The 18507-nt window shown below is 38.2% G+C and overlaps 2 protein-coding genes and 1 long non-coding RNA gene across 8 annotated transcripts; all 3 read right to left on the bottom strand.

The window, feature by feature from the left end:
• Positions 1 to 5381: 5381 nt before the first annotated feature.
• LOC138876465 (uncharacterized) lies at positions 5382 to 8850 on the bottom strand. Its single transcript, XR_011401751.1, has 2 exons — positions 8792 to 8850; positions 5382 to 5729 (listed from the first exon to the last, which is right to left on the bottom strand). It is a non-coding gene; the product is annotated as an uncharacterized lncRNA (long non-coding RNA).
• An 83-nt stretch (positions 8851 to 8933) lies between these two features.
• LOC104223371 (uncharacterized) lies at positions 8934 to 17782 on the bottom strand. Of its 6 annotated transcripts, none has more exons than XM_009774807.2 (6): positions 17618 to 17782; positions 17313 to 17529; positions 15151 to 15224; positions 14943 to 15074; positions 14185 to 14876; positions 8934 to 14097 (listed from the first exon to the last, which is right to left on the bottom strand). In XM_009774807.2, the coding sequence occupies exons 2-5, from the start codon at positions 17459 to 17461 to the stop codon at positions 14251 to 14253; spliced, it is 981 nt and encodes a 326-aa protein (XP_009773109.1). In that variant the 5' UTR covers positions 17462 to 17529; positions 17618 to 17782; the 3' UTR covers positions 8934 to 14097; positions 14185 to 14250. The 6 variants fall into 6 exon arrangements, with proteins under 6 accessions (XP_009773109.1, XP_009773124.1, XP_009773116.1 ...); XM_009774822.2 differs by having other exon boundaries at positions 17313 to 17481; XM_009774814.2 differs by having other exon boundaries at positions 17628 to 17782.
• Positions 13306 to 14202, bottom strand: LOC138875490 (tropomyosin-2-like). Its single transcript, XM_070154322.1, has 3 exons — positions 14185 to 14202; positions 13717 to 14097; positions 13306 to 13596 (listed from the first exon to the last, which is right to left on the bottom strand). The coding sequence occupies exons 1-3, from the start codon at positions 14200 to 14202 to the stop codon at positions 13306 to 13308; spliced, it is 690 nt and encodes a 229-aa protein (XP_070010423.1).
• Positions 17783 to 18507: the final 725 nt, after the last annotated feature.

The raw sequence follows: 18507 nt of genomic DNA, 5'->3' as shown, positions 1-18507 counted from the left end.
GAAAAGTAAAAGGCACACTGGCTGTGTTGGTCAAATGCCTCAAACAGGCAACAACCTTCCATATTATTGGGCCAATTTGACCCAAGCAAACATCACAGAAATGACAGAACTCAAGGATAACAGGGTCACAAGTCATGAGCATCTAAACAAATCTTAAATACTCGGAAGACTACAATGTTTGATACAAAAAACTAAAGACATAAAGTGATAAGATAGGGAGGAGCTTCGGGCTGCGAACGCCAACAGTTGCCTAAAGACTCCTCGGATCCGCCTGAAACTGGAAATGATCAGCACTCGGGAGCGGGACTAGCTACGCCTGAATTTGCACACAGGGTAAAGGGAGTAAAACGAGTACTCCAACTCAGTGAGTAATAAATGTAAATAAAGACTGAAAGCGAGAAAACACGTAAGGCACAAGGCATTCCATAATGAAGCAGTAAAACTATTTAAAACAGTAGATCAGTTAGAAGAAAAGTAAAATCCTTTTCAATAAGTAAGCATATAATTGACACACAGTAAGGAGAAATAAACAAGTAAAGATTCGCCCCTCGGGCACTGTATCAACAAAACCGCCCCTCGGGCAACATCTCAGAACAATACCAGCCCCTCAGGCTCAATCTCATATCACAATGGGTATTCACACTCACTGTGGGTGTACAGACTCCGGGATGGGCCCCTTACGGCCCAAGCGCAATATCCAGCCATCTCGTGGCATCATAAACAGGATCTCGACCTCAAATCAATATCAGTGTTTTCCTCACAACATAGGCCCTCGACCTTACTCAGTCAAAAATTCTCACAAGCTACTCAGGCGATAGTAAAACAGTGTTTCTCAGCCCAAACATCTTTTAAAATAGCATTTAAGTATTAAAACTGAGTAAACATGGCATCGAATCTATCCAAAATCAGAACGAGAACGTCAAAATATGATAAGGGAATGAAGCCCAAACAAAAACAATCAAAATATGACACAAATCTCGAAATTACCAAAACCCGACCCTCGGGCCCACGTCTCGAAATTCAAAAATTTCACATCAACGGATTCCTTATCTCCCCACGAGTTCATACATACCAAGAACATCAAAATCCATCCACAAATGGCCCTTCAAATCCCAAATTTTAGGTCTCCAATTTTAAGCCCTAGTGTTTTAATTTTTGGCTTAGATTCCATTATTTACTAGGTGGAATTCGAATAATAATCGAGTTTTTAGTCCAAAAATCTTACCTCCAAATGTTTCCACTTGAATCCCTCTTCAATCACCTTCAAAAAGCTCCAAAAATGACCAACTATGGAGGAAATAAGCCCCAAAATCACGGACAAGACGAGCTTAAAAACCTTCTGCCCAGGCATTGATTCCTTCTTCGCGAACGCGGTCAAAGCCTCGCGTTCGCGAAGCACAAACTTTCCGTTGACGAAAACTCTTGTGAACGCGACCTTACCATCGCGATCGCGATACCTCAGCCTCACAAACCTACGCGAACGCGACCAAGCCTCTTGCGAACGCGATATTTACAATCCCGACCCTTTGGAACGCCGGACTACCCTTCACGAACATGAAGGCCAAACCTGACGTCTCCCTTCCTGACCCTTCGCGAATGCGAGGGTCCACTCGCGAACGCGAAGATCAAAATGACTGCAACTGTTGGAACCCAAAATCTGCAATATTCCTTAACTTAAAATGATCCGTTCAACCCCTCGAAACTCACCCGAGGTCCCCGAGACCTCAACCAAAGGCTTTAACATAACCCAAAACCTCATTCAAACTTGTACCAATTTTCAAAACACCTCAAACAACATCAAATCAACCAAAACACATCGGATTCAAGCTTAAGTTTTTAAAAATCTTCAAAATTATGCTTTTGATCAAAAACCCAACCAAACCACGTCCGAATGGCCTGCAATTTTGCACACATATCTCAAATGACATGACGGAGCTACTGCAACTCTCGAAATTCCATTCCAACCCCTATATCAAAATCTCACCTACCAACTGGATATCGCCAAAATAACAACTTCGCCAATTCAACCTTAAATCTTCTCTAAATCTCCAAAACCCATTCCGATCATGCTCCTAAGACCCAAATCACCTCCCGAAGCTATCCGAACCATCGGAACTCACATCCGAGCCCTCTAACACACAAGTCAATATCCGGTTGACTTTTCCAACTTAAACTTACTCTAAAGAGACTAATTGTCTCAATTCTTACTAAATCGTTTCTGAACCCTAACCAATCAATCTGATCACATATAGAACCATAATACAAAGCAATTAGAAGCATATATGGGGAAAACAAAGTGGTAACTCATGATACTAACTTGTCACGACCCTAAACCCGGACCCGGTCGTGATGACATCTCTCGTGAAGACAAGGCTAGCCAAATAAACCTAATTCACTTTTTAAAACAGTTAAATAGTAATAAATAGTCTAAGAAGGAGTAAATAAGCCAAAGTCTAAGCAAAAGATAGTATAATGTACGGAATACAACTCAAACACAGCCCGATACCGGGGTGTCACAAGTTATGAGCATCTAAACAAATCTGAAGTACTCGGAAGACTACAATGTTTGATATAAAAAACTAAAGACATAAACTGATAAGATAAGGAGGAGCTTCGGGTTGCGAACACAAACAACTACCTAAAGATTCCTCGGATCCATCTGAAGCTGGAAATGATCAGCACTCGGGAGCGGGACCAACTATGCCTGAATCTGCACATAGGGTGCAGGGAGTAAAGTTAGTGCTCAAACTCAGTGAGTAACAAATGTAAATAAAGACTGAAAGCGAGAAAACACGTAAGGCACAAGGCATTCCATAACGAAGCAGTAAAATCATTTAAAAACAGTAGATCAGTTAAAAGATAAGTAAAATCCTTTTTTAACAAGTAAGCATATAATTGATAGGCAGTTAAGGAGAAATAAACAAGTAAAGGTTCGCCCCTCAGACACTATATCAACAAAACCGCCCCTCGCACAACATCTGAGAACAATACCAGCCCCTCGGGCTCAATCTCATATCACAATGAGTACTCGCGCTCACTATGGGTGTATAGACTCCGGGAGGGGCCCCTTATGGCCCAAGCGAAATATCCAACCATCTCGTGCCATCATAAACAGGCTCTCGGCCTCATATCAATATCAAGCCACCTCATGGCGTACATATCTCAGGCCCTCGGCCTCAAATCAATATCAGTGTTTCCTCACATTATAAGCCATCGGCCTTACTCAATTAAAAATCCTCACAAGCCACTCGAACGATAGTAAAACGGTGTTTCTCAGCCCAAACATCATTTAAAATAGCATTAAAGTATTAAAACTGAGTAAACATGGCTGAGTATGAAAATAGTGGAAAATAACATGACTGAGTTCAAGTATAAATTCAAAACAGTGAGACAATATCAATAAAAATCCCCAAAGAGTTCAATTAATTTGTACAAGTCCCAAATATGGCATTCAGTCCAAATAATGATGATAGCAAATAGATTTCAGTCAAATACGTGATAAAATCATCAATCAGGATAGACTAAGTCACAATCCCTAATAGTGCACGACCTCACGCTCGTCATCAAGCATGTACCTCACTTCAATATAGTACTACGATGTGCAATCCGGGGTTTCAAACCCTCAGAGCATCATTTACAATCGTTACTCACCTCAAACCGGTGAAATCTCTAGCTCGCGATGCCTTTTCCCCTCGAATCTTCCTCCACTCGCGTCGAATCTATCCAAAATCAGAACGAGAACGTCAAAATATGCTAAGGGAACGAAGCCCAAGCGAAAAAAATCAAAATATGACACAAATTCCGAAATTACCAAAACCCGACCCTCAGCCCCACGTCTCGAAATTCGAAAATTTTTACATCAATGGATTTCTTATCTCCCCACGAGTTCATACATACCAAGAACATCAAAATCCATCCACAAATGACCCTTCAAATCCCAAATTTTAGGTCTCCAATTTCAAGCCCTCGTTCTTTAATTTTTGGCTTAGATTCCATTATTTACTAGGTGGAATTCAAATAATAATCGAGTTTTTAGTCTAAGAATCTTACCTCCAAGTGTTTCCCCTTAAATCCCTCTTCAATCTCCTTCAAAAAGCTCCAAAAACGACCAACTATAGAGGAAATAAGCCCCAAAATCGCGGAAAAGACGAGCTTAAAAACCTTCTGCCCAGGCATTAATTCCTTCTTCGCGAACGCGGTCAAAACCTCGCGTTCACGAAGCACAAACATTCCGCTGACCAAAACTCTTGCGAACGCGACCCTACCATCGCGAACGCGATGTCTTAGCCTCACAAACCTACGCGAACGCGACCAACCCTCTCGCGAACGCGATGCTTACAATCCCGGCCCTTCGCGAACGCAGGACTCCCCTTCGTGAACGCGAAGGCCAAACCTGACGCATCCCTTCCTGACCCTTCGTGAACGTGAGGGTCCATTCGCGAACGCGAAGACCAAAATGTCTGCAACTGTTGGAACCCAAAATCTGCAATTTTCCTTAACTTAAAATGATCTGTTCAACCTCTCGAAACTCACTAGAGGCCCCCGGGACCTTAACCAAAGGCTCCAACATAACCCAAAATCTCATTCAAACTTGTAACAATCTTCAAAACACCTCAAACAACATCAAATCAACCAAAACACATCGAATTCAAGCTTAAGTTTCTAAAATATTCAAAATTACGCTTTTGATCAAAAATCCAACCAAACCACATCTGAATGGCCTGAAATTTTGCACACACATCCTAAATGACACAACGGAGCCACTACGACTCTCGGAATTCTATTTCGACCCCTATATCAAAATCTCGCCTACCAATCGGAAATCGCCAAAATAACAACTTCGCCAATTCAAGCCTAAATCTTCTCTAAACCTCCAAAACTCATTCCAATCACGCTTCTAAGACCCAAATCACCTCCCGAAGCTATACGAACCATCAGAACTCACATCCGAGCCCTCTAACACCCAAGTCAACATCCGGTTGACTTTTCCAACTTAAACTTACTCTAAAGAGACTAATTGTCTCAATTCTAATCAAATTCTTTCCGAACCCTAACCAATCAACCCGATCACTTATAGAACCAGAATACAAAGCAATTTGAAGTAGAAATGGGGGAAACGGAGCAGTAACTCATGAGACGACTGGTCGGGTCGTCACAATAATCCTATCCAACTTGAACAAACATAAAATATCATAATCAAAGTCTACCAAAGTATTGCTATTTTGCTATCATATCTGCCAAAGAACATATATCACTACTATGTAAAAGAATTCACCTATAATTAACATGTGTACTTTATTATAATCTAAAAAAGGCTATATCTTGAACCTGGTGAGCTAAACAAATAAATCAAGCAAGAACATCTGTAAGCAAGTTAAGACTTCTGATCTTGTATGATCTGAAGCATTTATTACCTAATAGGCTCAATTATATACAACTCAAAGCATCTCAACAGAAAAGTGGGAGTTATTTACATCAACTAAAAGCTCCAAAAGCTGACCTGAAATTTAGTTCAAAAGAGACAAGCATGCCAAATAAAATGAATTCTACTCAAATTATTGTATCCATTCTTCTTTATTCATTTTAAAAATAACTACGTTGTGTAAATCATATTGTAAACATCCAATACATAAAAAGTTAACAGTTTACTATCTTGTAGATAGAATGACCTCGTCTATTTCCCTTCTTTCTTTCTCAAAGTGTGCCGACTATGGTACTTGTTTAATAACCTGAAATAGATATTGAAGTTAGAACCTATAACTCCTATCAAATTTAAAATTAAAATATGTACAAAGATAAATCAAACAAAGCAGTAATATTCTTGCTTACCTTATCATTCTGGAGGATACCAAGAATTGTTATCATACATCAAAAAAAATTGAAGAGATTTGACTAATCGACTTGGTGTTTTGGAAAGACAAAGAAAAGCCTTATTGAATTAGTTAAGAGCATAACTCAAACTAATTCAGCATAAAATATACTTTCCAGTTTTCTTAACCACCAAATATTTTTCTTTCTTAGCCTCAATATCAATATACTCAAAGCATCCATAACCATAACTGAAATCTAAGTTGAAAGTTTAAAACCAAAAAAAAAGAATAAAAGAAAACAGAGAACCATATCTGCATCGATTAAGATAAGTATATTCACGATCAATGCTAATATAATAATTAACACACAAGAAATGATAACTGTATTGGGAGAAATTGAGTTTACATATTAAAGTGGTGTAAAGATGACGTGTCATGACACATAGACTGATCAAAAAGTTACAACTGGCAAAGAGGCACGAGTTGCAACAAATACAAGCAGAGGCAAAGGAAGAGGCACGGGCGGTTATTCAAAAGACTCAGCGCTCGTACCTATTTAAGTCCAAAAATTAAGGGGAATGAATCTGGCACTACATGGGAGTACAGATACAGTATTTAATGAGCCTTAAATACTAAAAACGTTAGAAAATCTGTATTAAATACAATAATTATGTAATGTAGCATTTAATGTCTTTAATGGACTTATTATGACAAAGACAAAATGCATATCTCCAGAATAGCTATAAAAAGGAGAGAATGAATCAATTGTAGGGACACAAAATACTATCTGAATATACCAATTTACTTGCTTTTCTTCTGATTATCTTATTGATGGCCAAATCACTTTATTTCATATATTCTTTTGATTATCAGTAACCCGAGTTCTTCTAAATTAAAGCTTTGACCGAAATCCCATTTTTTTTGTTAAATAAATTGGTTCTGTTGCCGGGAATCCGATAATCTATCCTCTTTTAGCTTAACTTTCCTTGTTGCATCAACCATGTCGAACAACAATGACAACGTTCACGAAAACTAAGGAAACCAACAACTTCAGGGAAATCTACAAGATAATCAAACTCCGGTCCCTTCTCCACGAGGCTCTCCTCAACGGTCTCGTGAAGGTTCTCCTGATGGATCTCATACAAATGGGAACACTCAATTTGAAAATGTTGAAGCTATCGATAAAGCTTTGCAGAAACTAATTGCTGCACAGGTCAATAAAGCTCTTGAAGCTTTTGCTAGCCAGTTACCTGCTGCACCACCCACACCCACTCCAAATAACAACACTTTGGAGAACTCTCGTTCTGGGCTTGTTAATTCAGGTAGTGGTGGAATCTCCAGCGAATTACAGGAGGGAGAACCAGGTAACTTAGTCAATTCTAATTTACAAAATTTAGTACTAACATTGCAGAAACAACTCAAGGAGCAAAGTGATCGCATAGAGCAAATACCTGTGGTGCCACCCGTAATCAAAGGGATATATACGGATAAATATTCGCAACAACCCTGGAAGCCAAGTGATGCTCCCCTCCCGATTCCAAAGAAATTCAAAATGCCTGATATTCCAAAATACGATGGAACAACAGACCAACGAGACCACGTGACTGGATTCACAATAGGCGTAAAAGGCAGCGATTTGATCAAGCAGGAGATTGAATCAGTATTAGTCAAAAAATTCGGTGAAACACTCACCAAGGGTGCATTAACATGGTATTCTCTTTTATCCAAAAATTCTATAAATTCTTTTGCTGAACTTGCAGATTCTTTCATCAAGGCACACTCGGGAGCTCAAAAAGTCGAAAAAAATGGAAGATATTTTCAAAATCAAGCAAGGAGATTCAGAATTTCTTAGGGAGTTCGTGGACAGATTCCAACGTGAAAGAATGACATTACCACGTGTACCTGATAATTGGGCAGCTATAGCTTTCACAAGTAATTTGAATGAAAAGAGTTTAGAAGCTATGAGGCGACTCAAGGAAAGTCTTCGTGAATTTCTAGCTACAACATAGAATGACGTTTACAACAGGTATAGCACTAAGCTAAGGATAGAAGAAGATACTGTTCCACGATTCCAAAAAGAACAAAAAGTAAGTTCGAGACGGGCGAAAACCGAAAAACGGTCCGATAAAAACAGGTACGAGCCATACATGGGACCTGCGGGAAAGGATTCACGGTGAAAACAGGACAATCAAAGGTATGATCATAGATCATGGAATAGAGAGTCAGGATCTTCATCAAGGTTTAGGAATGATCGAAACACTAATGAGTCACGAGATGATGATAGAAATTTAAAGGCAAGATTTGGCGGTTACAATTTCAATGTGAGCACTTCCGAGCTCGTAGCTATTTTGAGAAGCATGGGTGACAAGGTACGGTGGCCAAAAGAGATGATATCAAATCCAAACAAGCGCAACCCTGATCATTGGTGTGAGTTTCATAATGATCACGGGCATAAAACAGCAGACTGTAGATTTTTACAAAGTGAAGTTGATCATTTATTAAAACAAGGGTATCTCACCGAGTTATTCAGTGAGAAAGGTAAGCAAGCTTACATGAAGAATAGGCAGAAACCCCCCTAAACCACCTTCTCCCAAAAGGACCGTCAATGGCGTAATGTACACTGCAGCTAATAAAATTTCTAAAGTCACAATTACTCAAGGGAAACGGGTGCGACATGTATTAGAGGAAGACAGTATTATATTTGATGATGTTGATGGGGATGGCGTAGTATCCCCTCATAACGATGCCCTAGTAATATCATTAATTGTGCATGATACTAATGTGAAACGAGTTTTGATTGATCCAGGTAGTTTCGTCAACATTATTTTGTTAAGAGTATTACGTGAGATGCAATTACCAAAGGCGCATACTTTATCTGCAATTCTAGTGTTGTGACAAAAGGAGAGGTAACACTCAACACATTCGCAGAAGGAGTTGTCAAAGTTACAAAGTTTCAAGTAGTAGATATGGAGATGACTTACAATATGATCCTTGGGAGATCATAGATCCACGAAATGGATACCGTTCCTTCAACCTTGCATCAAGTTATTAAATTTCCATCATCATGGGGAATATGTCAAATCCGCAGAGATCAACATACATCCAGGAGCATCAAATCTGTAGCAGATTCAAGTAATCAAAAAAAAAAAATAGCAATCACAGAAGACAGTTGAGGGCGTCACAGCCCAAACCTCAACTGAACAAGGGCGGACAGATGTGGATTCAAGGCCTGATAGCATTCAAGAACCAGAAGAAAACTAAAATAACAGAACAACAATTGAAGAACTGGAGGCTGTGGTGGTATTTGCACAATGGCCTTATAAGAAAGTCTACGTAGGGACCAATCTAAGCCAAGTCATGAGAGGTAAGTTAATTGAATTTTTAAAAACTAACGTGGACTGTTTTGCTTAGTCCCAATCTGACATGACAGGAATACCACCGGAGGTAATGAGTCACAAATTGAATGAAAACCCAACATACCCTCTTGTCAAACAAAAGAAAAGAAAGCAAGGAACTTTCAAGAATCAGGTGATTCAAGAAGAGGTTAAAAAATTGCTAAAGATTGGATCCATCTGCGAGGTAAAGTATCCTAATTGGTTAGCCAATACTGTTGTAGTTCCTAAAAAAAATGGTAAGTGGCGAGTTTGTGTGGATTACACAGACCTTAATAAATCTTGTCCCAAAGATTCTTTTCTACTTCCACATATAGATCAGCTAATTGATGCTACTGCAGGGCATGAACTATTATGTTTTTTAGATGCATATTCAGGGTACAATCAGATCAAAATAGATCCGGTTGATGAGGAAAAAACTTCATCCATAACAGACAGGGGGACTTACTATTATAAAGTAATGTATTTTGGTCTCAAAAGTGCTGGTGCAATATATCAAAGGCTGGTTACTAAAATGTTTCAAGAACATCTGGGAAAAACCATGGAGGTTTATATAGACGATATGCTCGTTAAAACTCAACATTCAAGAGATCATATATCACACTTGTCTGATACATTTTTGATTTTGCGCAAATTTAATATGAAATTAAATCCGAAGAAATGTGCATTTGGTGTCGCATCAGGTAAGTTTTTGGGTTTTCTTGTTTCTAACCATGGTATTGAAGTGAATCTCGCACAGATTAAGGCTATTGAAGAAATTCCTGATATGCTTTCAAGCAAAAATAGAAGTGCAGAGGTTGACAGGAAGAATTGCAACCTTAGGAAGATTCATTTCTAAATCATCAGAAAAGTGCTTTAAATTCTTTTCAGCTCTTAAAAAGCAAGATCACTTTGAATGGAACGAGGAATGTCTGCAAGAACTCAAAAATTTGAAGACATACTTATCAATCCACCATTGCTCGCAAAACCAAAGGCTGGGGAAAGACTGCTCATCTACCTTGTTGTTTCAGAAGTAGCGGTAAGTGTTGTTTTAGTCCGTGAAGACCAAGGTAAACAATCTCTGATCTATTATGTTAGCAAATCTTTGTTAGATGCGGAGACATGTTACCCTCAATTAGAAAAGCTTGCACTTGCATTAATCATGGCATCTAGAAAATTAAGGCCTTATTTTCAATGTCATCCTATTGTTGTAGTAACTGCTTATCCATTACGCAATATATTACATAAGCATGAATTGTCAGGTAGGTTAGCTAAATGGGCTATAGAATTAAGTGAATATGATATCACCTACCAACCTAGAACTGCTATAAAATCTCAAATGTTAGCTGATTTCGTGGCTGATTTTAGCTAAGAGATGCAATTAGAAGCAGAAAAAGAGTTGCAGGTGTTCAACGGAGCTAACCCAGGAACATGGACCTTGTTTGCTGATGGTTCATCTAACGTAAAGAGCGCTGGTTTAGAGATTGTTTGGGTACCACCTACGGGTGAAACTATTCGACAAGCTATAAAATGTCATTCTATAACTAACAATAAGGTAGAGTATGAAGCTGTGATTGCAAGTTTATAACTGGCACGAGAACTTGGCATAAATTAGATTATAATCAAAAGCGATTCACAGCTCATATTTAATCAAATGCTGGGGACTTATACGGCCAGGGAAGCAAGGATGCAGCAATACTTAGAGAAGGTAAGGGATTTGATAAAGCAATTTCAAACCTGGAAAGTAACACAAATATTAAGGGATGAAAATGTTAAAGCCGACGCCCTAGCTAACCTTGCATATGCGGCGGACGTGGCAAGCAATGAAAATACTTCAGTTATTCATTTGTTTCATTCAGTTCTCGACCTCGATAAGAATGAGGTAAATTTTAATAACTTAACTTGGGATTGGAGGAACGAGATTATTGCTTTTTTGCAGTATGGTACCGTCCCTGAAGATAAGAAGAAAGCTCATGTGCTTCGAAAAAAGGATGCTCGGTATTGCTTAAAGCAAGGCAATATTTACTGAAAAATGTTCGGTGGTCCCTTAGCAAGATGCCTCGGACTTTCTCAGATGGAATACGTAATGAGAGAAATACACGAGGGGCATTATGGGAATCACGCAGGAGGAAGGTCATTGGTAAGAACCTTAATTAGGGCAGGTTATGGCCCAAAATGGAAGAAGAAGCGCAAAGTTTTATGGCTAAATGTGATAAATGCCAAAGGTACGGTAATAATATGCATAGGCCTGCAGAGTTATTACATCTAGTATTGCACTGTGGCCATTTATGAAATGGGGATGGATATCGTGGGTCCACTATCGCAAGCAAAAGGACAGGTAAAATTTTTGCTCGTTCTCACTGATTATTTTACTAAATGGGTAGAGGCAGGAGCATTTAAAAAGGTACGAGAAAAGGAAGTTAAAGATTTCATTTGGCGGAATATCATATGCCGATTCGGTGTGCCAAAGGAAACCATTTCTAATAATGGTCCACAGTTTATAGGCACTCAAATTACGGAATTCTTTTAAAGTTAGCAGATTAAAAGGATTACGTCTACACCCTATCATCTGGTGGGTAATAGGCAAGCTGAGTCAACAAACAAAGTCATTATCAACAATTTAAAGAAGCGTTTAGAGGAATCCAAAGGTAATTGGTTAGAAGTGTTACCTGGTATTTTATGGGCATATCGCACAACAGCAAAAACAAGTATAGGAAAAACATCATTTTCATTGGTTTATGGAGTTGAAGCTTTAATACTTGTTGAGATAGGAGAGCCGAGTACACGATTCACACAGGCGACAGAAGAATCTAATGAAAAGGAAATGCATGTAAATCTTGATTTACTTGAAGGAAGAAGAGAAGCTGCACTAATAAGAATGGCAGCACAGAAGCAGGTCATAGAACGATACTACAACAGAAAAGCACGCCTCAGATTCTTCAAAATTGGGGACTTCGTACTCAAAAAGGTTTTTCAATCTACGAAGGCAGCGAACTCGGGGAAATTAAGTCCAACATGGGAAGGACCCTATAGAATTTATGATATTGCAGGTAAAGGAGCATACGAACTGGAAACAATGGATGACAAGATACTACCTTCACATTGGAACGTCGTTCATCTGAAGAGATATTATTTATGAAGAATACCCACGGTCAGGTATCCATATTTTAAAATTTAATTTTTGAATTGTTAAAATTTTACTAACAATTTTAGATGATAGGAAAAACGTTAACCCGTACTAAATGATGAGTCACGACCTGCAAGGCATGTAGAATAAATTAAATTTCCTGGCCTAGAGTTACAATTATTCTGAAAGAAATTCAAACGGGTTAAGCAGTCTGCATCTATAATCGTACCTCCGAGTCTCGTATGTTTCTCTTTTACAGGGAAAGGACCAAATGAGAGGAACAGTCAAGCGCTCGAGGCTTCATACTTCAACACTCAAACACTTGGAGGACTACATAATATACACGGACATGTGTATAAGGAAGGCAAAGAAAATCAAGTTTACTCATTGAATGAGTCAAGTGCAGAGCAAAGTCACGACTGAAACAGGTTATAGATAAAAACCTTGTGTTTATTTTTTTTAAATCTGTTACAAGAAAAACAGTTACGAGAAAGTTATAGATGTAATTCAAATACGTGTAAAGTGTTATTCAAAACTAGACAAAGTTCAAATAAAAACTTGTCAAAATTATTTCAAAGAAACATGTATAATCCTATTTCTTTTATCATATGTTAACACCATTATGAAGATGAGACGTCTTCTTTATTAAGTGTCGAATATAAAAGGGTCCTCTTTTGTAAAATTCATGATTAATATTCATGAAATTAATAGAAGCATTTTTAAAGAATAAAAATGCAAATTATTCTATAAGTCCTTAGAAATAAAGGCAAGAATAAACTAAACAGAAGTTCAAGATAGTAACGAGAAAACTTCTTAAATAGCTTAAGACTAAGTACGAACTTAGTCATAAACTGCGAATTGTTTATACAAATTGCCCCATGAAAGGACCGGGGACTTGAATTTCCAAAACAAACCCTCAAATGAGGCCAAGGGTTTTACCACAATTTTCCCAAAAAACAAAACAACACAAAAAAATTCAAATGACTTAAACTTATCACTAAGAAGATGTAGGAGCGGAAGAAGATGCATCAACAGCAGCGGGCTCAACTGGGTTTACAGCAGCGGGCTCAACTGGACTTGAAGGAGTTGGGATACCCATATCAACTTCAACATTCACGGAAGCTTCGTCCACGAGAGAAGGAAAATCTTGAGTTTGCTGAGCTTTCTCAATAGTTTCATTGATTTTAGCTAACTCAGATTCCAAATCAAAAGTCTCTTGGCTAGCTTCAACTAGGGTATCACGGCGAGAATTCAAAAATGCCCAACTCACTTCAATGGCAGATTTATCCTTAAGGATTTCATAATCCCTTTCTCAGTCAGCAATTTCATTCTTTAATTTCTCATTTTCGGCCAAGGCAGAAGTGTAAGAAGCTTGAAGAGAGGCATGAGAACTTTTCAAGGCACAAACCTTATCAGAAGAAGCTCGGAGGTCTTCTTGTGCTTGAGTCAAATTCTGCACGAGCTCTCCAGCATAAGCATCTTTCTCACCCAAGAGAGCCTTCAACTCTCTAATCTCTTCACTTGCCTTGGACAGCTGCTCGGAAAAAGAGGTTTCAAGACGAGCCTTTTCTTTATCCGCTTGACTTGAGGAAGCCTTTTCAACTGCTAACTCTGAAATCAAGGCCCGTACCCGCTGCTCTAAGGTACTTTTACTTTCTTCTAAGTACTCCACATCAATTTGAAGGCTTTCATACTGCTCCTTCCAATTGCACGCCTCTAATTGAGAATCGCGCACTAATTGCTCTGAGAGGGCAATCCTTTTCATCATCTCCATACCGATAAGATTGGCCTACAATAAAAAAGGAAGAGAAATGAGAATCTCAAAGATAGAATTTTTTTTAAAAACATAACAAAGGAAAAAAGAGAAAGGGAATACCTTTAAAAAACCGTGCATAATATCATTCATAAAAGTCAAGGAGTTATGGCTATCTAGCTTGGCTTTTTAAATTGGTCCAATTAAGGTCTTTAGCCATACATCTGCTTGACCCGATTTTCTTAAGAGATTGCCCTCAGCGGTGACTTTAATGACCACTTGCCTCATAGCTCCACTCCTACTTGAGGAGCCGACTTCAGCATGGTGAATGACTGTAGGGGGAACAGTAGAAGTAGGAACAGTACAAGTAGTAAAGACAGTCAGGGGAGGAACGGAAACAGCCGAGATCGGTAAAGAAGGAGTCACGGACATGGGTGTAGAAAAAGAAGCCAGAGGTGCTTCATCCAAAACTGGGCTTGAGGCTTCACCACCAAACCCGCTGATAAAAAACTGCTCAACGGAGGCATGAGCAGCAGCGGGAGCCACATCATCGTCAAGAATCACTTTCAGGGCCTCAACAGACTCGGTAAGGGGAATAGAACGGCTGGGGGATACTTCTTCTTCATCATAAGAAATGATGCGTCTTCGAGCCCGTGGCCTTGATACCAAAGAGCCCTCGTCTTCCTTTTCTTCAGAATCTTGCTCATTAACGGCTTTTCTCTTCGATAAAGAACTCAAGATTATTTTTTGGGCCCTTTCCAAAGAGATACGAGAAGTCGCGACCGCCTCGGCAATAACTCCTTGAATAGCAAATCCTGATATAATGATTGAATTTAGAAACAAAAAATATATGTAACATAAAATAAAACAAAGGCTCTTACCATGAGTTTTTACTTTCCAACCAAATCGTTGGGAAAGGATCTTCCAAGATCTACCATCCATTGGAGCAATCTTCAATAGCTTGTCTACCCAATCACGAAAATTGGGAACATCTTCCACAACTCCCATGGTTGCTGAAAAAGAAAAGCAAAATTAGAAGAAAAATCAACAAACTTGAAGAAAAAGGTACGAGAAAGTCAGAAGACTCACGTTCAAAATTCCATTTCTCAAGAAGGGGAACGTCCTCATCACCCATTAAAGCAACAGTGGGGGCAGCAACAAACCTGGCATACCAGCCATGGTCTTTGTCATCTTCAGGACTTACCAAAACTCTTTTGCTCCTGACTACTAGTGTAAAAACTTCATTGCGAAAGAGTTTAGGGGAGTAAGGGTGGATCAGATGTGGAAAAGTAAAAGGCACACTGGCTGTGTTGGTCAAATGCCTCAAACAGACAACAACCCTCCATATTATTGGGCCAATTTAACCCAAGCAAACATCAAAGAAATGACAGAACTCAAGGATAACATGGCCAATAGCTGGTTTAAATCCTAAAGTGAAAGGGTATATATAAACAAAAGAAAATCCGGTTAAGTAGGAAGTAATTGTTTGATTCGGATTGGAAATGATAATAGGAAAATCATGATTCCAATGGAATCTCTACGAACTATAGAAATCAAACCTTTAGTAATTTGAGTGGGGTAGATATCAGCACGATCTAAAGAAGATACTTGGTTTCTAAGAGACTCTCTGTCATGATAAAAAGACAGTTCTGCAGGAACTATCTCTTCTACTGAAGGCTCACGAAGAGGTTCAGAAGGTTCTTTACCCCTAGAAGATCTTTGTGAAAAAGAACCTCTAATTCTAGAAGAAGGGCCAGAACTAGGTGAAGGAATAGAAAAACCACGTGCAGATCCTAAACTACGGGGCCTACCTCCTCTTTTGCTCCTAGTGGAGGCATCAGGAAAGGTATCAACAATGGGAACCTTTCTAGGGTTAGGGTCTGATGAAGACATGATAATATGATGAAGAAGCAAACAAAGATTTGAGAAAATTGAATGTTCAGAAAACTTTATATGGTAAAGACAAAGAAGGAAACTATATTTATACTGATAAGCAACCATCAAAGAAAAAGGTACAATGATGGAAGGACCATAATAATGATAACTAATGCTTCGTGAATAGTGAAGCCGTGGAAAAGCCTTAAAAATACTGCAAAACTGCGAATCTAATGAAAAGGTGACACGTGTGAAAAGCATTTAATGGATGTGACCATTGAAGTATCGATTCTGTCATAGCATTAATGGTGACAAAAATCCTCATTCTAATGAAATCCACTTCCCAAATATTCAATCGATGAATAAATGGCAAGTGGAGGGACTATCTGTATTGGGAGAAATTGAGTTTACATATTAAAGTGGTGTAAAGATGACGTGTCATGACACATAGACTGGTCAAAAAATTACAACTGGCAAAGAGGCACGAGTTGCAACAAATACAAGTAGAGGCAAAGGAAGAGGCATGAGCGGTTATTCAAAAGACTCAGCGCTCGTACCTATTTAAGTCCAAAAATCAAGGGGAATGAATCTGGCACTACATGGGAGTACAGATACAGTAATTAATAAGTCTTAAATACTAAGTATTAAATACAATGATTATGTAACATTGCATTTAATGTCTTTAATCGCCTTATTATGACAAAGGCAAAATGCATATCTCTAGAATAGCTATAAAAGGGAGAGAATGAATCAACTGTAGGGACACGAAATACTATCTGAATATACCAATTTACTTGTTTTTCTTCTGATTATCTTATTGCTGGCCAAATCACTTTATTTCATATATTCTTTTGATTACCAGTAACCCGAGTTCTTCTAAATTAAAGCTTTAACCGAAATCCCATTTTTTTGGTTAAACAATAACAATCTCATAATTATTTTTCCCTTTTTCCTCTGCTTAGGTTCTTCCAATATGGTAAAACGAAACACAACATGAATTTAACAAAAATCATATTCAAGAAATCAACTAAGAACACGAACTAAAGCAATTTTCTCATTTGAAAAGCAAAAGGAATCAGAGCCAAAGCAATACACATAACTCTAATTTTTCACAAAAATTAAGAAATAATGAAAAAGAAATACACACTTGAGGCATTATAAAGTAACAGTTCTAATGTGTAACTTTAACATTTCTGACTTTTAAGAAAAGGAAATAGTGAACTATCAGTAATTTTGTATCAGCTAAAAAAATTAACAGTGAGAATGAATTACTTGGTGACGGCTTTTCTACTCTAACCATGAAAATGATGTACTAACAAACTATATCTATTGTTCACAGAGAAGAGAGGCAAAATCTTGAAATAATTTCCCCTTACTTGACAATATAAAAGGAGCTATGTTTGAAGGCACCTGCATTACAACTAAATAGCAATTTTGCAATTTTTCCGGCAGATCTATAGATTTTTGCAATATGAAGCTTCTTCTGCGTGTTGTATATCGTCTTTGGAATTGCTTTTGCTTTCATCTAGAAGTAGATGCAAATGCCTAATGATGTGAAAGCCAACACATGCAACATGATTAGAACCCAAATACCTGACAACAACAAAATTTGAAAAAAACATATCTAATAAATCAAAGAGAGGAAAAAACACAAAAGAAAACCAACAGGAAAAATTAATACCAAAATGCACCTTCAACGGGTAAATGACCAGAAGAAGGTGAGCCTGCAACGGAGAGAGAGCAGAGAAACAAAAAAAAAAAAAAAAAAAAAAGAAGCAAAAACAGAGGAACGCTACAGAGAATGAAAAAGAAATAGAGGATATGGAAGAAGAAGAAGAAATGGCAAAATCAGGTGAAAAGTATGAAAAATGAAAATCTAGGTAAAATCCAGTTGCATCCCACCTTTTGAAAGTGTTACACCACGTGTCACCAAAAAAAAAAGGGATAAAAGGGTTGAACCAAAATACCCATAAAAAGTGTTGGTTTTACTGAACTACCCTTCTTCGTCCATGGGCACATTCACTTATTATATAGTTAAGTTAAAGTGACACAATAAAAAAATAATAATAACCAAAAATAAAAATAAAATTGGGTTGCCTCCCAACAAGCGCTTTATTTATAGTCGTGTCTCGACGTTATCGCTTCACCACTTTTCCTTCCACTGAGGATATGAATTGCATCCCAATTTTGCATCAATTTTTTTGTCACGTTCCTGGGGCGGTGGTGTAAAAATAAAGGAACCAAACAATAGGTATCACATCTTGCACTTCTTGGCCCTTAAACGTGGGATGTCGTCTTGTCTCCTTGGTATGGTAAACTTAAGAATATAAAAACTTTTTTCCTCATCCATTGACTCATCCATATGCTCAAATGGATCAATTCTCATGTCACCAACCAAGCTCAATGAAAAATGGTTAGAATAAGGTCCAATGCGCTCCAACTCTAGAATGGTTTCACTTTTGACATTCTCACTTTTGCGCACTTCGTCAACCTTGGCATCATTAATAATTTGGCCGAATAGTTGGGATTTCTCTTTTTGCTCCATAAGTTGGCCAATATCTACAACAATTG

Source organism: Nicotiana sylvestris, chromosome 8 (genome assembly GCF_000393655.2).
Source record: "Nicotiana sylvestris chromosome 8, ASM39365v2, whole genome shotgun sequence".
Taxonomy (NCBI): Eukaryota; Viridiplantae; Streptophyta; class Magnoliopsida; order Solanales; family Solanaceae; genus Nicotiana; species Nicotiana sylvestris.
This window is presented reverse-complemented; position numbering and strand designations above follow the sequence as displayed.